The 22,579-nt window shown below is 33.5% G+C and overlaps 1 protein-coding gene across 1 annotated transcript in view; it reads left to right on the top strand.

Annotated features, from left to right (window-relative positions):
- NECTIN3 (nectin cell adhesion molecule 3) overlaps positions 1-22,579 on the top strand; it is a 130,237-nt gene that overhangs the window by 75,767 nt on the left and 31,891 nt on the right. Inside the window, exons 6-7 of the mRNA XM_060149048.1 lie at positions 2,354-2,492; positions 4,646-4,730. Coding sequence (XP_060005031.1) covers positions 2,354-2,492; positions 4,646-4,730 — 224 coding nt within the window. The remainder of the gene's footprint in view (positions 1-2,353; positions 2,493-4,645; positions 4,731-22,579) is intronic.

Raw genomic sequence — 22,579 nt, 5'->3', positions numbered from 1 at the left:
TAAGAACACCCAAATTTAAATTCTCCACACTTGGGCAAAAGTGATAGGGCCACTTTATTCCTTAGCAAAAGAAAAAATTCCATTAAAAGGAAATCTTTAGACTAGTGTAGAATAGGTAGCATACTTGACACATTGGGATTTTTTATTTTTGCCACTGACAAGGTGTATGACCTTTGTCAAATAACCTTGGTCATGTAATCTTAATAGGTTTCAATTGGCCTATTGTTAAAAACCGAATACAAAACTACAACTTACATGGTGGGAAAAGTGATAGTGTAGAAGATAAGACTAGCCCTAAATCATCCCAAGTCTTTTTTCTACATTTATAAGAGCAGAGTAATACTTGACTGGCTTGGTTTTCAAATCTTTTTCTCATGTAGCACATATTCAAATGGAGTTAGTAGTGATTAGAGAAATGAGCAACAACAGGAAGATAAACCAGGTATGTATTAGCAGATGAGGGTAACATCCTGAACAATGAAGCTGGTTATATTGTTTAAAATAATTGTATATTTTTAGATTCTATTCAGTATTTGAAAGATCAGATTGGGTTCCTTGGCGCTCATTGGTATAAGATTTTTAGTCTAGAATGAGGCTAATGAACCATTAATAAACACAAGATCATTAGTTTGCTGAAGAGATTTTTATAATTGACAAGAAAGTAAAACGTTGTGGGTTTTTTTGTTTTTTTGTTTTTTTTTTGCGTTACGCAGGCCTCTCACTGTTGTGGCCTCTCCCGTTGCGGAGCACAGGCTCCGGACGCGCAGGCTCAGCGGCCATGGCTCACAGGCCCAGCCGCTCCGCGGCATGTGGGATTGTCCCGGACCGGGGCACGAACCCTCATCCCCTGCATCGGCAGGCGGACTCTCAACCACTGCTCCACCAGGGACGCCCTAAAATGTTGTTTTTAGCAATCTAAAACACCACATGAATCACATTTTAATATGAACAGTTGGGAAATGCTTCTAAATACACTATGTATGTATTTGGAAATACCGTGATGGTAAGTAGGTAAAACATATTTCAAAACTGATAGTGCTTAATTCTATTTAAATTTGCCATGTCTGGATTCCAACAGTAATTGTAATTATTTAAGGGTGTATATGAATGTCAATTTAATTGAAGACTAAGAGCTCGGCGTTTCCAAATAGGGGACCCAAAAGGAGAGACTACGTTAGATGTTGCGAAAAAACATTTCCCAAAAAGAGCTTATGGGTGGAGGTTTCTATCCTGCCCTAACCTAGCTTTATTTCACCCTGTGTTCTCTCCTATTCATTGACTGAATGACCTTGGGCAGAATATTTAACTTTAGAATAGCAGTATCTTCATTTATAGAATGTTACCTTAAATATCTTTCTTACTGGTTAGAAAGATAAAATCATGTATATTGAAGGTTCTTTGTAACTGATGGGTTGCTTCACAAAATTCAGTTATTGGGTTTAATATGGCTGTAATTGTCAAAATAATACCCATAAGGATTGATGGTTTTGTCATATCCATAATACTTATATTTGAAAATAACTTTAGTAAATTCCTTTAATTGGGAGTTCATAAAGTAGGGTGACATTTTTTTTAGAATTGTGTGAAATGCTAACTACTAAGTATGTTTTTAACATCCTTTCTATAAAATTTTGTGATGCAGGCTGGAAAAGAGAAATTGGTATTCAGAAATGATAGAGTGTGTCTATAGCCAGGAGACAGGGAAGAATTTACATAATTTTGTAGTATAGACACTATCTTAAAGTGTAATTTGTATTAAATGTGTGTGAACTAAAGGAAGTTATCTGCAGCAAGTACTGTTTTAATAATACTTCTATTTTAAAAACTTAGATTTTGCAATGTCACTTTTTGACTATTTATTACGTCTGGGATATTTTCTGTTTTTTAGTGTTGTTTTCCCTTTCTTGAAGGTTTTTGGTTTCTTAGAATTTCTTTTAATGGAATGAAAGGTAAAAATCTATTCAATACATTGTTGGCTAACTCCATTAAAGAATACTGAATTTTTTTTTTTATCACCTTTTAGAGTAAGAACTTAGTTTTCATCCTTTTCTCTATCTTCTTTTCTCGTTCAGACATTCTTTGCCCGTTGACAGTAGATTCACTCACTGATACCTGACTGGGACTATTCTTTTCATCACTTTAAAAAAGTAAAGTTGGAGTGCTAAGGTGACATCTTGCAAGGAATAAATGTGTTAGCATAATGCTCCAAAAAGTAACGAATCAAATTTGGGGTCTTCTAAACTTGTGGTTGGATAACATACTTAATCAGTCCTTGCACATTGTAGAAATCAGAGGACACAAACTCAAGAACTCTTAAAATTGTTTAAAAAACCTAATTTTTGTTACTTTACAGATGTTCCACTTAAGCAGACCTCTTCTATAGCTGTAGCTGGAGCTGTAATTGGAGCTGTCCTTGCCCTTTTCATCATTGCCATCTTTGTGACTGTGCTGTTGACTCCTCGAAAAAAGAGACCATCCTACCTTGACAAAGTGTAGGTAAATTTTTTGCTTGTGTTCAACTATGAATATTCAGTATGTGGCAGTCGTTATCTTTACAGCTACTCATATGAAAACTGTCTGAGGGATGGAAGTAAAGATACTGTTAGGTCTTTGTAAGATGACTGGTTTTGTCAGGAAGTCTGACTACATTTTGGTAAATAAACAGTTGCAAGGGGCTGCTAGAGACAAATATATTAGACACCTTTTTAACCTACAATATATTACATACCTTTCCAAATGGTAACATAATGACTCTACGTTGTCCTGCCTTCTGAATAAAAATGCAGGTCTTCCATGAAGTGGTTGAAAGACAGATATAAAAAATCTTAGAAGTTTAAATTACTTCTTTAAATTGCTTATGCCTGTCTTATGTATAGATATAACTAACTCTAAACTGCCAGAAGTTATTAAATACATTGAGTTTTAAAGCTTTTATCTTAAAGAAATTTGGTTTTGGTGAATGACAAAATGTGCTTTTATTTAAAGAGAAAGCAATGTTTTGGACCTAATCATGAGATAGACTTACAAAACAGAAATTGCACTCTGTTGTGTAATCAAAAGACCGAAGTCCCAGTTCCCTTAATTCCATCAGCAGCTTTTGTTGCTTCATCTGTGAAATGTGAATAATACTTTTCCTGCTTACCTCACATGGCTGTGATAAGAGTAGAATAAGATGATGTTTCTGAACTGTGAAGTTCTATACAAATGACATTATTTCTTGTGTGGTTATTAATGATTTTATATGAGGACATGAGGCTGGCTCTGAAGGAATGTATTTCTTCTCTCTTCATAAATGCTTTGTGTATGTCTCTGCCTCTCTAATCTGGCACAGTTAGAGCACTGATCTTTTTGGATTAAGGACACCTGGGTGTTAGCTCTATTACGATCAAATTAGTGGTATGATCATGAACGAGTCACATCACCTCCATGAACCTTGGTTTTCTCACCTAAATAACTTACGGCATCTTGCAGCTATACATTTGCTGTGATTTTTGTTACATTAAAGGAAATAATTACTTTAAATAAAAGGACTATAAAATACCCTTTCAGTCTAATACCTGTAAGACCGATTCCTCTAATATTTCAAGAGTATCTAGCTTGTGGTTAACTTCATCTTAGTTGCCAGATTATCTCAAACTTTTCTATAATTTCCAAAAGATAATTTACTAGTAGACTAGTAATTACATCCATGTAATCATTTTATTTATTATTTGAATTCTGTTCATTTAAAATATTATTTCATGCCCACATGGAGAAGTGAGAATTTGTAATTTCTTTGGCCTCTATAGCTTTCATCCTCTTTATCTTTTAATATAGGTAAAATTTTTATTTGATTTACTGATCTCAATTACTGAAAATTAGTTATCTGTGATCTTCAAAAGTAGGAGAATATATGAAAAATTATTTTCTAAAATGCAGAGAGCTACAAGGTATATTTAATTCTATTTTTGTTGTAATGCAACAATTTAAAAATATATGAAAATACTTTTTTTTAGTAGATTAGGTCATTTTGGCAAAGATAAATGCATTCCCCAAGGATGTAATGGTCTCTTCATTTATTTCAGGTGCCAAGATTTATAATGGTTTGTAGATTGAAAATCTTAATTTACATGATGAATATTCTAAGAATGACCATGGCTTTTGAAAACTAATTATGGAAGTATTTCCAAAATATAGTATAAGCATATTTTTTCATTATCATTTTAAGATAGTCTTTTAAATCACTATTATGACACTTTGGAGGAAAGTGTTTTCCATTACACATGTTTGACTATATTTAAAATGTTGGTAGGCATAGTCATATGTAAAAATGTGCAGTACTTAATTAGTCATATACTAGATTACTTGCCTAATAATAATGTTCAAAAAATACTTCTATTTGCTTTTTTAGATTTTTCAAAGAATTGTTTATTTCAGAGTAGTCCTAAACATTAGAACCTTTAAAACCAGTTCACTTTTTTGTTCCAATTATGATTGATTAATGGAAATGTAAGAACTGAATTAAACATGTATGCTAATACAAATATTAGTATGAGGAAAATATTCTCAAAACTTAAGCGAATCTTGAGTGTTTCCCCCACCCACCCTTTTTTTTTGTTTTTTTTGCTAAAAGTGGCAATCACATTTTTTAAACTTTTTAATGCAGGATCGACCTTCCACCCACACATAAACCACCTCCTATGTATGAAGGACAGTCCCCCCCTTTGCCTCAGAAAGACCTTCTATATCAGGTAAGTATTCCCGAGTACACGTAAAATAAAATGAAATAAAAAATATTAAGCAATGTATATTATTTGTTTCAAAATGTTATCTAGTCATTAAATATTACATAATAATATATAATCATTTCTCTGAAACATTCAAGGGATCAAATTTAGTCTACAGATTGGTAAGAAAAGAAGCTATGGCCAGTATAGGTAAGACAAATCAACACTGTATTAGGAGTACAAATTTTTACAAAAGCTTATGGCTGAAGACTTATTGTTAATAGAGTTTTATTGACGTAACGATCCATTGTAAAATATGCATTTTTATATAAAATAAAAGGTAGAAAAATTGAATGGTAGGGTCTAATTTATGATGGAGAGGTTTTTCTCCTTGGCATATGTATTTTATTTTTGTTTATTTTTCAGTATATGCAAAATTTTCAGTATATGCATCTAAGTCTTAGCATTCCTTTATTTAGCAACAAAAGGTTTATATTCCAATTTAAAATTCTGGGCATGAATATTGGGCCCCATTTTACACTTAACGATAATTGAAAATTTCTTTTGGAATCAGTTTACAGTAATTCGTGTGAAAGTATTGATTCAGTGCTTCTGTCTTAGATTCTATATCTAGATTAATATGCTCTACTTGGGAAGGTTTAAGCCATAATGCTTTTATTCTTAACTTTAATTGTTTTGTTTTTGCTTTTTTTCTCTATCACCCATGTAGCCTCCTGGGGCTCTAACCCTGTATTGGGGTTTTATTACCTGTGACACTATAATATTTTTCTCCTAAATTATGTCCTGTATCTTCAGCTTGAGTAAGGCAAAGGAATATTTCTGTTAAGATGTTCTCAGCTTCTGTTCCTAGGTTGACCATATAATCAGTCTCCTGCCTGAGCATGGGGCAGGGAGGAGCATTCCGTGGCATGTGCACTCACTGACAATGGGCACCACCTTTGTCATCTTGCACAAGTTTGGTGTCTTAGGGATGAAGATGCGTCATCTTTACAGAACTCTGTTTTCACATAAAGAATATAGCCTCACATCTTTTTTGGCAAATAAATTAACTTGACAAGTAGTATGAAATGTCACCAAAATATTTAGCTAAAGGTGTTAACTGCTGCAGATGGATAGCTGTTTTTCTCCCTCCACAAAGCTAGTCACTAACTGGAGGATTTCTAGATTCAGGTGTGGGAATTTTTTAAGAATGTTGTTAGTAATTTTTTAGTACAACCCTAATTGCATACAATTTTATTCTTGTCCTTAAAATCAGTTTATTTACTTGTTATTTAATATTTTCAAATTAAATATTTATAAAAGCTTATGAATTGAAAAAAATTATTCGGCTCAGATCATATGTCCTGGGTTTTAGTTAAGAAAATATAATTTCTATATATGTAAGTGCTGCTAAATAAACACAAAAGGAAGATTTTTCTTGGATGACTTGACAGTGGTACAAACAGCAGTTTTTATCCTTGGAGTCAGAGAAGTCTTCCTGGATGGATCAATTTTGGAAGTAGGATTTTGATACATGTGATAAAATTACTCAGTTGTTGATTAGAGTAAATTGCATAATCACAAGCATAAATCTAGGTGGAAATGAACAGTTATGTGAAAGTAATAGAAATTTTAGAAAGGAAATTGGTGGGACAGCATCTGCAGTGGATAACAAACATTGGACTTTGGGAGTCAGAGACCATTTACATTTAGTACTATTGTGACTTTTTCCTCATCTGTTAAATTCAGCAGGTGAAAAACATGATTGTTTCCCTCTTCTAGCTATAAAACTGAGTCTATAAAATATTGCTAAGGGTCAGCTGGTTGCTGTCATTTTGCTTAGGAGAGTCAAAACTTGAGTTGGAGATGAAATAATTCTTAATTCTATAAAGATTTTGGGAATAATTGAGGCTAAAATCATTATCCATCAGTAAGATAATTTGTTATGATTCATGTGTTATGTCGTATGTTAATTATATGGCTGTCTGCGTTTTAATTAATGTTGTGATATCAAAATGCAAAATACATAGAACTGTTTCCTGGTTACCAAGAAATCTGTAAGTGTGTAATTACTATCTAATTAGTTTCATGCAATGATAGCCTGCTGTAATAGTAAATGCCTTCATAATGTTCCGCTTCAGTAGATAACTTGTCAACTTTAAACTCATGAGGTAATTCCTAATTGAAGTCATTAGTCCCTAGCCCTCACAGCCAGGCCATGCTCCCAAATATTACCATGGCTTTAAGGAAGAGAGTCCCACTTGTTCTATTCATCAGTGTTCTACCCTCGGGAAACCACAGAAAGAAAGAGTTCTTACTACTTAACTTTTGTTTCCCCTGCTTAACCGTTACTTTTGTGATAATAGTGCCAAAACTCATACCTGAGAATTTTCCCTCTAAATATAAGTTAGGAGGATGAGGTCTGGTATTGTGAGGGGGTGATTTCCTTGAGTGGGAATGGAACTATTACCATACTGCAGAGAAGATGCATGGAGGCACACATAAGTATGAGGGAAATAAAAAGAAGAATGTCTTGCCTGAAGGCAAAGAATAATTAATACCACCAGCTTGTCATGTTATTAGTTGATAATCCTAGAAAAGTGAGTCTTCATTTAGGAAACAAATACTAACTCAGGACATTTTTTCTTAACATTATAGGTAATAAGTAGGTATATTTTTGGTACAAAAAAATCCAAATACTACAGAAATTTAGAGTTAACGGTTAAAGTTCTGTTTCATCCCCCTATCCCCCAATATATTATTTCTTTCCCTAGAGGTCACCATTGTTAGGAATTTAAATATCCTCCCAAACTTTTTCCACAAGTTTACTTTGAAGTATACATCATCCATATTTACATCTACAAGTAGTTTCTTTATAAACATAAATGTGGTCATAGAAATTGCTTTTTCCACTCTACTACCAATGTTTTTCAGAGTGACTAATGTTGCCACCTTTATCAAAACCCTCTGGGTTATTAAAAATGAAGATTCTTGAACACACATTCAGTTTCACTGAATCAGTATCCCAGGGGTTGGAGACAATGGGCATTTTACCTAGCTCACCAGGTGAATTTTAATGCACATTCAGGTTTGAGAACTATTCCTATTTCTCTGTCTCATTCTTAATGGCTGTAATAGTATTCCATTGTGTTGATATACCACAAATTACCTAATGATATTCCTAGGTTTTTTCTTTTTTTTTCTATTACAGTAATTGCTGCATTGAGTGTACTTTTATATACTTTATTGTACACATATATTTATAAAATATATGCAAAGAAATAGAATTACTGTGAATATTTTTTACATTTAAATAGGTGTCACATTGCTGGCCAGCGTAGCTGTATTAATTTATATTCCCATAAACAGTATATTAAAACCCATTTCCCTCTCTAATACTGTTTAGTAGAACTTCTGTTGTTGTTGTTGCCAGTTTGATAAAACTGGAAAAATAGTTCATTTAAAAGCTTCATAGATTCCTGGAAGAAGTTTCATAATTGATTGCCTATTTGTAGTTCTGTAAACCACCTATTTGTATCTTTTTTCAAATTTTCAGTTACTTTTTGAACTTCCCTTGTTAATTTTTTAGCAGCTCTTTGATATGGACAGTAATCTTTTGTCTTATATTCGTCTCTTATTTTTTAACTTTATAGTGTCTTATACAGAACGTTTATGTTTTTATGTAGTTAAAATCTCTTTATCTTTTTCCTCATAGTTTCTGGAAGTTATATATTATCTAAAAAGACCATTTCCCCCTCTCTCCCTGATCTGAAATGTTAAAAAATCATACAAAACTCTTCACAGTTTTATGGGATGTTTTATTTTATTTTAAATAATTTAAAACTTACGTTTGCTTATTATATAAGGTAGTGACCTACGTTTTTTCCCCAATGGTATAACCAATTGTCCAAAAATTATTGAATTGGCTGTCCTTTTCTATGGTTTGAGGACACTCTTATCCTAAAATAAGTTCCCATATATATTAGGTATATTTCTGAACTCTTAGTTCTGTTATGTTGTTCTGTGTTTCTCTTCTTAAAGCAAGACAACACTGTTTTTTTTTAATTTACTTTTATTGAAGTATAGTTGATTCCCAGTGTTGTGTTAGTTTCTGGTGTACAGCAAAGTGACTCAGTTATACGTACGTGTGTGTATATATATATACACACATACATACATACACATACATATGTGTGTGTGTATCTATATAATACTTTTCCATATTCTTTTCCGTTATGGTTTGTTACAGGATATTGAATACAGTTCCCTGCACTATACAGTAGGACTTTGTTGTTTATCTATTCTATATATAATAGTTTGCATCCGCTAGTATTTCAGCAGAATTTACTATCTGAAAAAATTATGATTTTTTTCCCCAGTAATTCATTATCATATATCATAGTCTTTAGTAAATTTTTGTAAATGTTCATCGCAGTCTTGTGGAGGAAGAGTGTTTCTACATTTTTTTTTGAGTGGCTAATACATGCAAAACAGTATAAAAGGGTATTTTCTAAAGTCTTAGTACCATTTTCCATTCCTACTTACCCTACCCCCACCACCTCCTACAGAAAACCATTTTTATCAATTTCTTGTTTGTCTTCATATGGTTTATGTAAAACATAGACAAGGAAACACACACACATTTTATCTTTTCTCGGATAAAAGGTAACGTATATACACTGTTACATATCTTGCCATTTCCTCTTAAGATATACTGGAGCTCTTTCTTTTTGGGGTAAAAATCATTCTCATTCTTTCTTATGTCTACTAAGATTCTAATGTGTGTATATTACATAGTTTGCAATGTCAAAATATTTTAATAAACCGATAATGCTGCAGTGAATAGCTTTGTATATATGCTATTTTGTATCTATGCAAGTATAATCTGCAGGCTACATTTTTAGACTTGATCTTGCTACAGCAAGTAGTAAATGTGTTTATATTTTTTATAAGTACTGTCAAATTATCCTCTGTAAATATTGTACTGTTTTTTACTCGTGCGAGTAATGTATGAAAGTGCCTGTTTCTCCACATTCTCACCAACAGTATATGTATTCCACTTGATTATTGGTAATCTGATAGGTGGAAAATAGTAAATATATAATTGCAATTTTGCAATCTCATTATTAGCAAGTTTCAGCATCTTTTCAAGTTTTAAACGATCATTTTTTTTTCCTGCAAGCTGCCATTCTTTTGTGTGCTATTTAAAAATTTTATAAATAGATATGAAAATTTTTTGTTTTGATTCCAGCATGAATAATATGTACATTGTTCATTGGTATCTAAATTTGTGCTATACAGTGTTAAGTAAGATGACTCATATTCCCATAGATTTATGTGATAAAATAAGAAGATTGAAAAATTAAGAAACTATGTTATGACTAGAACCCTAATGTTATCAAATTGTGTGGCTTTAGAAACATGGTGGTCCTACTTGTTATCAAGTTCTGGAGTTAGAGATATGTCCTCCAGGTATCTTAATTTCAGTTACTAATCATACCATATTTCATTTATGGCTTTCTTGAACCTGTTCACCCTACTACTCTTTATAGTTTTATAGATTCTCATTATTTCTCCTCAAAACTCATCTTTCCAACATATCACTGCCAGTTTCCAATAGTATTTTTAGATAAGCTGTTTATGCTCATTATTAATGGTCTGGTTTTCTCCCTGGATCTGAATATTTTAACGTGTTTCCAGATACCAGATATCAGTAGTTATGGTCTTTGGGGTCAGGGAGAAGGGAGAGAGGAAGATGATAAAAGAATTAACATTTTTCTTCCAAATTCAAGGAAACTAAATGACTGAGTGTAATATTTAAGTAAATGAGTCCTGAGTATTTCTAGGATGGTTTTGCCCTAGAGTAGCAAAAAGTTTTCATCTGCCCATTGCCTCCAGTTAATAGGTAGTGGTAATTATTGATAAAAGTAGTAAAAGAATTGTAGGGCCCTGTTCTGGTCTGAGGAGGGAGAAAGTTTTGTGAACAACAAAGCTTGGATGAAATATTGATTTATAAACGAATAATATCTAAATAATATATTCAAATAAAATATCAGTGCAACCTCTGAAGTATAAAGGATTGGTATTTTTACTAAGTCAGAGCTCTACTAATCAATCTTATAAAAGAGAAAAGATAAACCTACTGATATGGTTTCATAAAGATTAATAAATTACCATATGCTACATCCTTAGAACACTGCCTGGCACATAGTGAATACTATGTGTTTGCTGTTATTATCATTATTGTTAGTTAAAAAGAAGCTATGTAATTCTTAGAAAGTTACTAAAGAGACCAAGCAGTGAAATTATTTCAATAGCAGGATAAAACTGTGACTACTTCGGCTCATGTAAACTCGGCATATGTTGCTTTTCGAAATTATTGATACTTTTGTTATAAGCTTAGTAGTGCTTGAAATGAAATTAAAATGGAGTTTGCATCTTTTCGTTCATAGTTCCGTTTTGGTTTTTTCTCTGTCATCCATTTATCAAACATATTTCTTAGGTACTAATATGTCAATATTGGGAATACATAGTCAATAAAACAGAGTTAAAAATTCTTGTCTTACTCTATGCCAATAAAATGGACAACCTGGAAGAAATGGACAAATTCTTAGAAATGCATAACCTGCCAAGACTGAATCAGGAAGAAATAGAAAACATAAACAGACCAATCACAAGCACTGAAATTGAAACTGTGATTAAAAATCTTCCAACAAACAAAAGCCCAGGACCAGATGGCTTCACAGACGAATTCTATTAAACTTTTAGAGAAGCGCTAAGACCTATCCTTCTCAAACTCTTCCAAAATATAGCAGGGGGAGGAACATTCCCAAACTCATTCTATGAGGCCACCATCACCTTGATACCAAAACCAGACAAGGATGTCACAAAGAAAGAAAACTACAGGCCAATATCACTGATGAACATAGATGCAAAACTCCTCAACAAAATACTAGCAGACAGAATCCAACAGCACATTAAAAGGATCATACACCATGATCAAGTGGGGTTTATTCCAGGAATGCAAGGATTCTTCAATATATGCAAATCAATCAATGTGATACACCATATTAACAAATTGAAGGAGAAAAACCATATGATCATCTCAATAGATGCAGAGAAAGCTTTTGACAAAATTCAACACCCATTTATGATAAAAACCCTGCAGAAGGTAGGCATAGAGGGAACTTTCCTCAACATAATAAAGGCCATATATGACAAACCCACAGCCAACATCGTCCTCAATGGTGAAAAACTGAAAGCATTTCCACTAAGATCAGGAACAAGACAAGGTTGCCCACTCTCACCACTCTTATTCAACATAGTTTTGGAAGTTTTAGCCACAGCAATCAGAGAAGAAAAGGAAATAAAAGGAATCCAAATCGGAAAAGAAGTAGTAAAGCTGTCACTGTTTGCAGATGACATGATACTATACATAGAGAATCCTAAAGATGCTACCACAAAACTACTAGAGCTAATCAATAAATTTGGTAAAGTAGCAGGATGCAAAATTAATGCACAGAAATCTCTTGCATTCCTATACACTAATGATGAAAAATCTGAAAGTGAAATCAAGAAAACACTCCCATTTACCACTGCAACAAAAAGAATAAAATATCTAGGAATAAACCTACCTAAGGAGACAAAAGACCTGTATGCAGAAAATTATAAGACACTGATAAAAGAAATTAAAGATGATACAAATAGATGGAGAGATATACCATGTTCTTGGATTGGAAGAATCAACATTGTGAAAATGACTCTACTACCCAAAGCAATCTACAGATTTAATGCAATCCCTATCAAACTATCACTGGTAATTTTCACAGAACTAGAACAAAAAATTGCACAATCTGTATGGAAATACAAAAGACCCCGAATAGCCAAAGCAATCTTGAGAACGAAAAACGGATCTGGAGGAATCAGGCTCCCTGACTTCAGACTATACTACAAAGCTACCTTAATCAAGACAGTATGGTACTGGCACAAAAACAGAAAGATAGATCAGTGGAACAGGATAGAAAGCCCAGAGATAAACCCACGCACATATGGTCACCTTATCTTTGATAAAGGAGGCAGGAATGTACAGTGGAGAAAGGACAGCCTCTTCAATAAGTGGTGCTGAGAAACCTGGAGAGGTACATGTAAAAGTATGAGATCACTCCCTAACACCATACACAAAAATAAGCTCAAAATGGATTAAAGATCTAAAGGTAAGGCCAGAAACTATCAAACTCTTAGAGGAAAACATAGGCAGAACACTCTATGCCATAAATCACAACAAGGTCCTTTTTGACCCACCTCCTAGAGCAATGGAAATAAAAACAAAAATAAACAAATGGGACCTAATGAAACTTCAAAGCTTTTCCACAGCAAAGGAAACCATAAACAAGATCAAAAGACAACCCTCAGAATGGGAGAAAATATTTGCAAATGAAGCAACTGACAAAGGATTAATTTCCAAAATTTATAAGCAGCTCATGCAGCTCAATAACAAAAAAACAAACCCAATCCAAAAATGGGCAGAAGAGCTAAATAGACATTTCTCCAAAGAAGATATACAGACTGCCAACAAACACATGAAAGAATGCTCAACATCATTAATCATTAGAGAAATGCAAATCAAAACTACAATGAGATATCACCTCACACCAGTCAGAATGGCCACCATCAAAAAATCTAGAAACAATAAATGCTGGAGAGGGTGTGGAAAAAAGGGAACACTCTTGCATTGCTTGTGCGAATGTGAATTGGTACAGCCACTATGGAGAACAGTATGGAGGTTCCTTAACAAACTACAAATAGAACTACCATATGACCCAATCCCACTACTGGGCATATACCCTAGAAAACCATAATTCAAAAAGAGTCATGGGCTTCCCTGGTGGTGCAGTGGTTGAGAGTCTGCCTGCCGATGCAGGGGACGCGGGTTCGTGCCCCGGTCCGGGAAGATCCCACATGCCGCGTAGCGGCTGGGCCCATGAGACATGGCCGCTGAGCCTGCGCGTCCAGAGCCTGTGCTCCGCAATGGGAGAGGCCACAACAGTGAGAGGCCCACGTACCGCAAAAAAAAAAAAAAAAAAAAGAGTCATGTACCAAAATGTTCATTGCAGCTCTATTTACAATAACCCGGAGATGGAAACAACCTAAGTGCCCATCATCGGATGAATGGATAAAGAAGATGTCGCACATACATACAATGGAATATACTCAGCCATAAAAAGAAACGAAATTGAGCTATTTGTAATGAGGTGGATGGACCTAGAGTCTGTCATACAGAGTGATAAGTCAGAAAGAGAAAGACAAATACCGTATGCTAACACATATATATATGGAATTTAAGAAAAATAAATGTCATGAAGAACCTAGGAGTAAGACAGGAATAAAGACACAGACCTACTGGAGAATGGACTTGAGGATATGGGGAGGGGGAAGGGTAAGCTGTGACAAAGTGAGAGAGTGGCATGGACATATATACACTACCAAACGTAAAATAGATAGCTAGTGGGAAGCAGCCGCATAGCACAGGGAGATCAGCTCCGTGCTTTGTGACCGCCTGGAGGGGTGGGATATGGAGGGTGGGAGGGAGGGAGACGCAAGAGGGAAGAGATATGGGAACATAAGTATATGTATAACTGATTCACTTTGTTATAAAGCAGAAACTTACACACCATTGTAAACCAATTATACTCCAATAAAGATTTAAAAAAAAAATTCTTTATGGAGCTTACATTTTAGTGACAAATAGGTAAATGCCTATGATGTTTTTTCCCCTTTTTTTGGAAAGAATTTTATTGAAGTATAATTGGCATACAGCAGATACACAAACACATACATACATAGATACCCTAGAAACACCACCATCAATCACCACAATCAAGATAATATATATATTCATCATTTTCAAAAGTTTCCTGGTACCCCTTTGTAATCTTCCTCTCTTGTCATTTCCCTGATCCCTTTCTACATCCCAGGGAACCAACTACTAATCTGCTTTCTATCTATATACATTAGTTTAAATGTTCTTGAATTTTATGTAACAATCATACAGTAGATTCTCTTTTCTGGTCTTGCTTCTTTCACTCCACATAATGATTTGGAGATTTCTTCATGTTGTTTTGGTCTTTCCTTTATTCCTTTTAGATAGGTGTACCTTGTAGAGATACTACATTTTGTTTATACATTTACCTATTGATGGATATTTGCATTATTTCCAGTTTGGTGCTATTATAAGCAATGCTGTTATGAACATTTATGTATGTCTTTGTGTGAACATACGCTTTCATTTGTCTTGGGTAAACCTGTACATGTGGAATCACTGGGTCATATGGTAAATGTAACTTAAAAAGTGTAACTTTTTAAGAAAATGCCAAACTGTCATCCTAAGTGGTTTTACCATTTATGTTCCCACCAGCAATGTATGAGTTGCTCCATACCCTTGCTACCATTTATTATTATCAGACTTTAAAAATTTTAGGTACTAATAGGTGTGTGGTTAGTTCATTATTATTTTAGTTTTTTCCCTAATTACTAATACATGTAACTTTTTTTCATTTGCTGATTTGTCTTCTTTAATGAAGTCTCTGTTCAAATATTTGCTTATTTTTATTGGATTTTTTAAAATTATTGGATTTTGAGAGTTCTTTATATGTTTTGTGTTATGGAATGCGTGTTTGTACCCCTCCCACTCATTCATACATTGAAACCCTCATCACCAATGTGATGGTATTTGACAATGGGACCTTTGGGAGTGATTAGGTCACCAAGCTGGAGCTCTTATAATGGGATTAGTGCCCTCAGTAAAAAGAGACAGGGGAGAGCTTATTTCTCTTTCTTTTCTCTGCCGTGTGAGATTACAACAAGAAGATAGCTGACTGCAAGCTAGGAAGAGGGCCCTCACCAAGAACCGAAATCTTAGACACATAGGAGGTTTGGACTTCCATAGAACTGTGAGAAATAAGTGTTTATTCTTTGCTTAAAGAATGGCTTCATCTATATGTGTTAATATACGATATTTGTTTTTCTCCTTCTGGCTTACTTCACTTTGTATAATAGATTCTACCATGCATAAATTAGATAGCTAGTGGGAACATGCTATAAAGCGTAGGAAGCTCAGCGCCGTGCTCTGTGATGACCTAGAATGGGTGGGAGGAGAGGGGGGTTGGGAGGGAGGTCCAAGAGGGAGGACATAGAGGTATACATATAGCTGATTCATTTCATTGTACAGCAGAAACTAACACAACACTGTAAAGCAATTATACTCCAATTTAAAAAAGAAAAAGAAATTAAGACAGATTAAAAAAAAAAACACAAAAAACGAAAAAAAAAATGGCTTCACCTAATCCATGTTAATTTGTTATAGCAACCTGAGCAGAATAAGACATTTTGATACAAGTCCTTTGTTAGATAATATGATTTGGAAACATTTTCTCCCATTCTCTTGGTCGTCATTCTCTAAACTGATTTTTGAAGAGCAGTTCTTAATTCTGAGGAAGTCTGATTTATATGATGGCAACGTAATGCCATGCTTTTTTTCTGGAATGTGGGTGTGTTGTGGTAATACCGATTTTTATTAGTTTCTATTAATTTGGTTAATATATTTCTATGATATATCATTTTTATTTTTCCTGTATAAGCATCAGCAATTAGGAAATTTAATGAATTATTTCAAAGACAGTAGATTTTCTTTGTCACTAGTGTTCCTTCAGTATCTAGTATCCTCAGGAGACATAGTGTAAGTAATTCTAATCTCACCTGAGAAATATAGAAATTAGGAAGATTTGGCCTCTGTATATAGAATTTTGTGGCCCGTGGTACTGAAGCAGCCATTATGTCTTTATATGTTCTCTTCATTTCTATATCAAAAACAGTAGTTGGCACAGAGAATAACTCTTGTTTTCAGTAGAATCAAATGGGACCTAACAGTTTTGTTATAATCATTAAGAAGATTCAGATTCACTTATTTTGACTTGCTGTAAGTTATAGAAATACTTTAAGAAACTTTATTTCAGATTTACTGTATACATGTAAACCAGCACAGATCTGGGGAACCTGGAGAGATGATTTCTAGGCAATAAAGATTCTGAGTTTAATTGCATTTTAGTATTTTTAAATGGTTTTGCCAGCATCAGTGCATTTGTTATTTGTGATTTTTCAGAAAGGAGTTGAAATCCTCTGACCCCGATTCTGATTGTTTCTGATTTGTAGCTGAACTAAGTGGGAAAGTTAGGTCTATCTTAAGAAAGAAAAAAAAATTAAGTAATGCAGTATTTCCCTCAGAACTATTTCTAATACAGATTGAATTATTTTATGTAGATATATGTAGATATATTATTTTATGTAGATTAAATGATAGAAAAGAGCTGGCTTCATCCTAGTCACCAATAGTCATTACCAAAAAAAAAGCAGTAGATGATTAAAGTAAAAGAACTACATGTTGGCCTTTTAAGATGTTCTGAGCAATCCAGAGAGAATATTTAATTCACACCTTTTCGTAAGACTTTTTATAGTAAAATTCCACTTGGTTCTGTCTATGTTATAAACATCTCACCTTCTTTCTTCCTTTCAAATCCTATCTATGTTATAAACATCTCATCGTTTTTCTTCCTTTTAAATCCGTAAACGAGTTATAAGAACTGATTCATTATAAAAATTATATACTCACTATTTGTTCTTAATAGATGTGTATTTCTGAGTTTCCTGTTTTTCTGTTTTCTTAATTATAAATTATAAATTTCTATAAATAGAAACCATGACTTACTACTGCCTTTGTAACCTTTCTTGGTGTCTAATAAACTGCTCTGTACAAAGGCTACTCAGGAATTGTTGTTGAGTTGCTGTGATAGTGAAATTGTTTGCAAAGTCAGTTTCCCGAGCTAGCTGAGGGTTATTCCATGAGTTTGGGGGAACAAAGAAGACAGCAGAATCTATAATAGTGTCACCTCATCCTTCTGCCTGTGTAATACCTAGAAAGTTTATTTTAAACAACTTGGAAATTTTATAGCCAGTCCATCATTAATTTTGAGTAAGATGGTGTAACAAGGTGCCAGTCTATAATATCTTATCATTTCCAAAGATTTAATCACCATACACTCCTAATAACTGGAAATGAACCTCAACTTTTTGACATTACCACCAGAATACTTTTAGAGCACCTCATAAACCATGTTAGAGTCTGAAATATTAACTCAGATTTAATACTAAACTTTAGGGAATAAAACTGTTTTAATGGCTCAGTGCTACTTGGGAACTCCTGCAAAAAAGTATTATCCTAACCATTAATTTACTTAACTTGTGTTTTTTGCCTTGATTTTTGAAGAATTAAATTTAGGCTATTCATACCTGAGACGCAGTCAGAATATTCAATTTCGAGTGGTTTGAGATCTGTGTTAAATTCACACTGCCACCAGGGAACTATAATTCTTAATTAGAGGTGACTTTTGATTGACTCATGAGTAATGAGAAGTAAAGGAACTATTGAAGTTAAGTACAGTAAGCTAAGTACAATGAACTTTCCTCCCAAATTTTAGGGGACCTAATAGCATTCTTTATTTAAAAGCGCTCATGATTTCCTTTATTGGGAGAGATTCCTTTTTAAGTACAGAGACAGAGAGCTGAGTTACTTTAAATGTTCAGAGCAACTAAATTTTTTTCAGAGAATAGACTTCTTATATGTGAATTAAATTTTACATAGACATTATCAAGCAAACTTTACTTTGAATTTGGATACTTAGTCGTAATTTTCGTCTTGGCAAATTGTTGTTTTGAAATTATTTTGACGTGTTAAATATAAAAAATTAGTAAAGGCCACACATGAACTTTTGAGAGAATAATGTAAATAATATATTATTTTAGATAATTGTTACCCATATGGCTAAACTTATAATGTTCATTCATTCATTCAGTGAATTACAGTAAACTATGCTGAGTGATTTTTTTTTTTTTTTAGACTCTTCCTAAGCAGATTCAGTTATGGAGTCCTTGGTTAAATTAAGCTGACCTAAATGGAGTGTTCCTTCAGGCAGCAGCTGTCATATTGTGATGTGTGCAGTGCTAGTGCGGCCTCCATGCCTGCCACAATGCCTGACTTACCATCAGAGAATAATAATAGAGATAAACAGAGATTAATAAGAGAGATTAGTAGAGATTAATTTAGTGATATCTGTTACTACCTGTTAACATGAAATCACTATGGGAAGACTAACTCAGACTATTGACTATTATCAAAACATTCCTAACGTATTGGGACAGCAATCTTGTATCCTAGAATTTCCAGGATTGTCCTAATTTCACATATTCGTGCTTTAGTGTCAGTATGTATTTAAGTGCACCTATCCCAATTTTGAGACTTCTTGCACTTTCCCAAGCCTTTTCTCCAATTTCTTAATAGCTTCTTTCTCCATTTCTGATCATTCTAATTCAAAGTACTTTCTTCCTATATTTAAAATGGCTCCTATATCTTAACATCTGAAAAATATTCCTAAGATAATTAGAAGAATATCTAATTTAGAATAAAATGTGCAATGTGAACTATAGGAAAAGAACTTGTCACAGTTATATTCACTTTCAAAAGTAATAGGAGACATTAATCTTACAGAACTTCAAGAGGTAGAGAGCAACCTGGGTTCTAATTTTCTGATCTGCTATGTATTATATCATTTATTTAATATTTCATTTTTATTCCCTATTTCATAAAATGATAGAGTAACTAGAAAACACATAAGATACATTTAGGAAGAGCCAGAAAATGGGGTAATTGACCCTTTCATTTAGTTGATTCAGATTTCTTAAATAAAATGGCATTAGAGTCAAGATTTTCATTAAAGTAAAATTTTAAGTTTGAAACCTCTTAAATTTGAAGAAAGCATGTTTGAATGAGCCAATTTAAACATTTCTAAATAGTCCGTTGGCTTTTTTCTTTTAAAAAAAAACCTCAACGATAAAGCATAGGCCATATATATTTTTTTAATGCTACAAGTTAGAAATCAGAAATACTAAAAAAAATTGTGTTACACTTCGTGTATTACACTTGTCTAACACTTGGAAATTAAATTCAAGATGCTTTTTGGTTTAGAAAGCTTTACAATGTCAAAAATTAAGAAAAATTGAAAAAATCTAATAGATGGAAAAACATTCAAAAGGCTTTGTTTTGGATAAAGTAGTCAAGATCCCAGTTTATCCTGGGGTGAATTAACCTTAGTCATTTGACCTAGAGCCACTAAGTTATTCCATTTTTTTATGAGTATGGGACTCTGTCACCCAGTCTGCCTTTGCAATTTGTCAGATGAGTTTCCATAGTTACCAACCTACCATAGTACAAATTTCCTGTTCCTGGGCATGATAGTAGACATAGTTAGCACTCTCTTTCCCCAGACACATGCTGTCGCCACTGGTTAAGTTTAGTTGTGGCATGATTCCAGATTTATTTTGTTGATTCTTTGGCACATGTTGTCAAACCAAGATGTTTGTCCCCTCAATTTTATGTACTCTGTTTGCTTTACTGATGTTTGCTTAATTAGGAATATGTGCAGGGCAAGCAATTAGCCTATTGTTGACTCATTGTTTTTTAATGTATTGCTTGCTATTTGGGAATCTGACTCTGAAAAGATATAAGCCCCAAAGTGATATACGTGTTTCCTTGGGCGTATAAATTAAGAAGTTAATCTTATAATTCAGACGAAACAGTATGTTATTACTGAGGAATTAGTAAGACTTGTTGGGGGAAAAGACTTATCCAGAGTGGTACTTTGGTTTGAATCATTGGTGCTGCCTTACAAATATTTTTCAGAAATCATTAGGCTTGTTATCATTCCCATATTTATAAAAATGCACAACTCACTTTCTTTACCTTTATGTGCTGATTACTAGCAAATATGTATGTAATATATTCAGGATCGCCTCTTATGATGACCTCCTGTATGTCTATTTTTTTTTTATTCTTCAATTTGTTAATATGGTGTATCACATTGATTGATTTGCATATATTGAAGAATCCTTGCATCCCTGGGATAAATCCCATTTGATCATGGTGTATGATACTTTTTTTTTTAATTCAAAGAGAAAGTCACAAAAATTATAATCATCCTCATCAGTTCACTCAGTCCCATGTAATTAATTTTTTTTCATCTTGATCTTTTGTTAGCACTTTTATGAATTCATCAGTTTTCCATTAGAGTTCTGAAAATGCTTATTCATTCAGTTCAGCAGTATAGTCAGTTACCAGAAACCTATACTTGTCAGAGCCTTTTCCATCAATTCTTTGAAGATGAAACCCTTTTATAGGAACATTTTTGCAAAAACATCAGAGTACACCCAGAACTGTCTGTAAATGACAAAAGACGTAAAAATGACCGCGGTTAAAGATTTGATGAAAGTTCATAGTAATGTAATTGACAAGGAAATTTAGTTAGTTCTGAGATATACATTTTATAGTAATAAGTAGAATTATGACTTATAACATTATACCGGAACATATAAGATTTTTAGAAATTTCATGTACTGTCTGAAACATTTATATTAACATATTTCCATACAAATAACCCAAAGAAAGATTAGTATTAGTTGGTTTTTTTGTTTGTTTGTTTGCTTTTTTATACTGCAGGGATTGCATTGAATCTGTAGATTGCTTTGGGTAATATAGTCATTTTCACAATATTGATTCTTCCAATCCAAAAACATGGTATATCTCTCCATCTGTTGGTATCATCTTTAATTTCTTTCATCAGTATCTTATAGTTTTCTGCATAGAGGTCTTTTGTCTCCCTAGGTAGGTTTATTCCTAGGTATTTTATTCTTTTTGTTGCAGTGGTAAATGGGAGTGTTTCCATAATTTCTCTTACAGATTTTTCATCATTAATGTATAGGGATGCAAGAGATTTCTGTGCATTAATTTTGTATCCTGCAACTTTACCAAATTCATTGATTAGTAGTTTTTTGGTGGCATTTTTAGGATTCTCTATGTATACTATCATGTCATCTGCAGTGACAGTTTTACTACTTCTTTTCCAATTTGTATTCCTTTTATTTCTTTTCCTTCTCTGATTGCCGTGGCTAGGACTTCCAAAACTATGTTGAATAATAGTGGTGAGAGTGGACATGCTTATCTCGTTCCTGATCTTAGAGGAAATGCTTTCAGTTTTTCACCATTGAGAATAATGTTTGCTGTGGCTTTGTCGTATATGGCCTTTATTATGTGGAGGTAGGTTCCCTCTATGCCCACTTGCTGCAGAGTTTTTATCATAAATCGTTGTTGAATTTTGTCAAAAGCTTTTCCTGCATCTATTGAGGTGATCATATGGTTTTTATTCTTCAATTTGTTAATATGGTGTATCACACTAATTGATTTGCATATATTGAAGAATCCTTGCATCCCTGGGATAAATCCCACTTGATCATGGTGTATGATCCTTTTAATGTGTTGTTGGATTCTTTTTTTTTTTTTTACATCTTTATTGGAGTATAATTGCTTTACAATGGTGTGTTAGTTTCTGCTTTATAACAAAGTGAATCAGTTATACATATACATATGTTCTCATATCTCTTCCCTCTTGCATCTCCCTCCCTCCAACCCTCCCTATCGCACGACTCTAGGTGGTCACAAAGCAGCGAGCTGATCTCCCTGTGCTATGCGGCTTCTTCCCACTAGCTATCTATTTTACGTTTGGTAGTGTATATATGTCCATGCCACTCTCTCACTTTGTCACAGCTTACCCTTCCCCCTCCCCATATTGTTGTTGGATTCTGTTTGCTAGTATTTTGTTGAGGATTTTTGCATCTATATTCATCAGTGATATTGGTCTGTAATTTTCTTTTTTTGTAGTATCTTTGTCTGGTTTTGGTATCAGGGTGATGGTGGCCTCATAGAATGAGTTTGG

Source organism: Lagenorhynchus albirostris, chromosome 5, assembly GCF_949774975.1.
Source record: "Lagenorhynchus albirostris chromosome 5, mLagAlb1.1, whole genome shotgun sequence".
Lineage (NCBI taxonomy): Eukaryota > Metazoa > Chordata > Mammalia > Artiodactyla > Delphinidae > Lagenorhynchus > Lagenorhynchus albirostris.
This window is presented reverse-complemented; position numbering and strand designations above follow the sequence as displayed.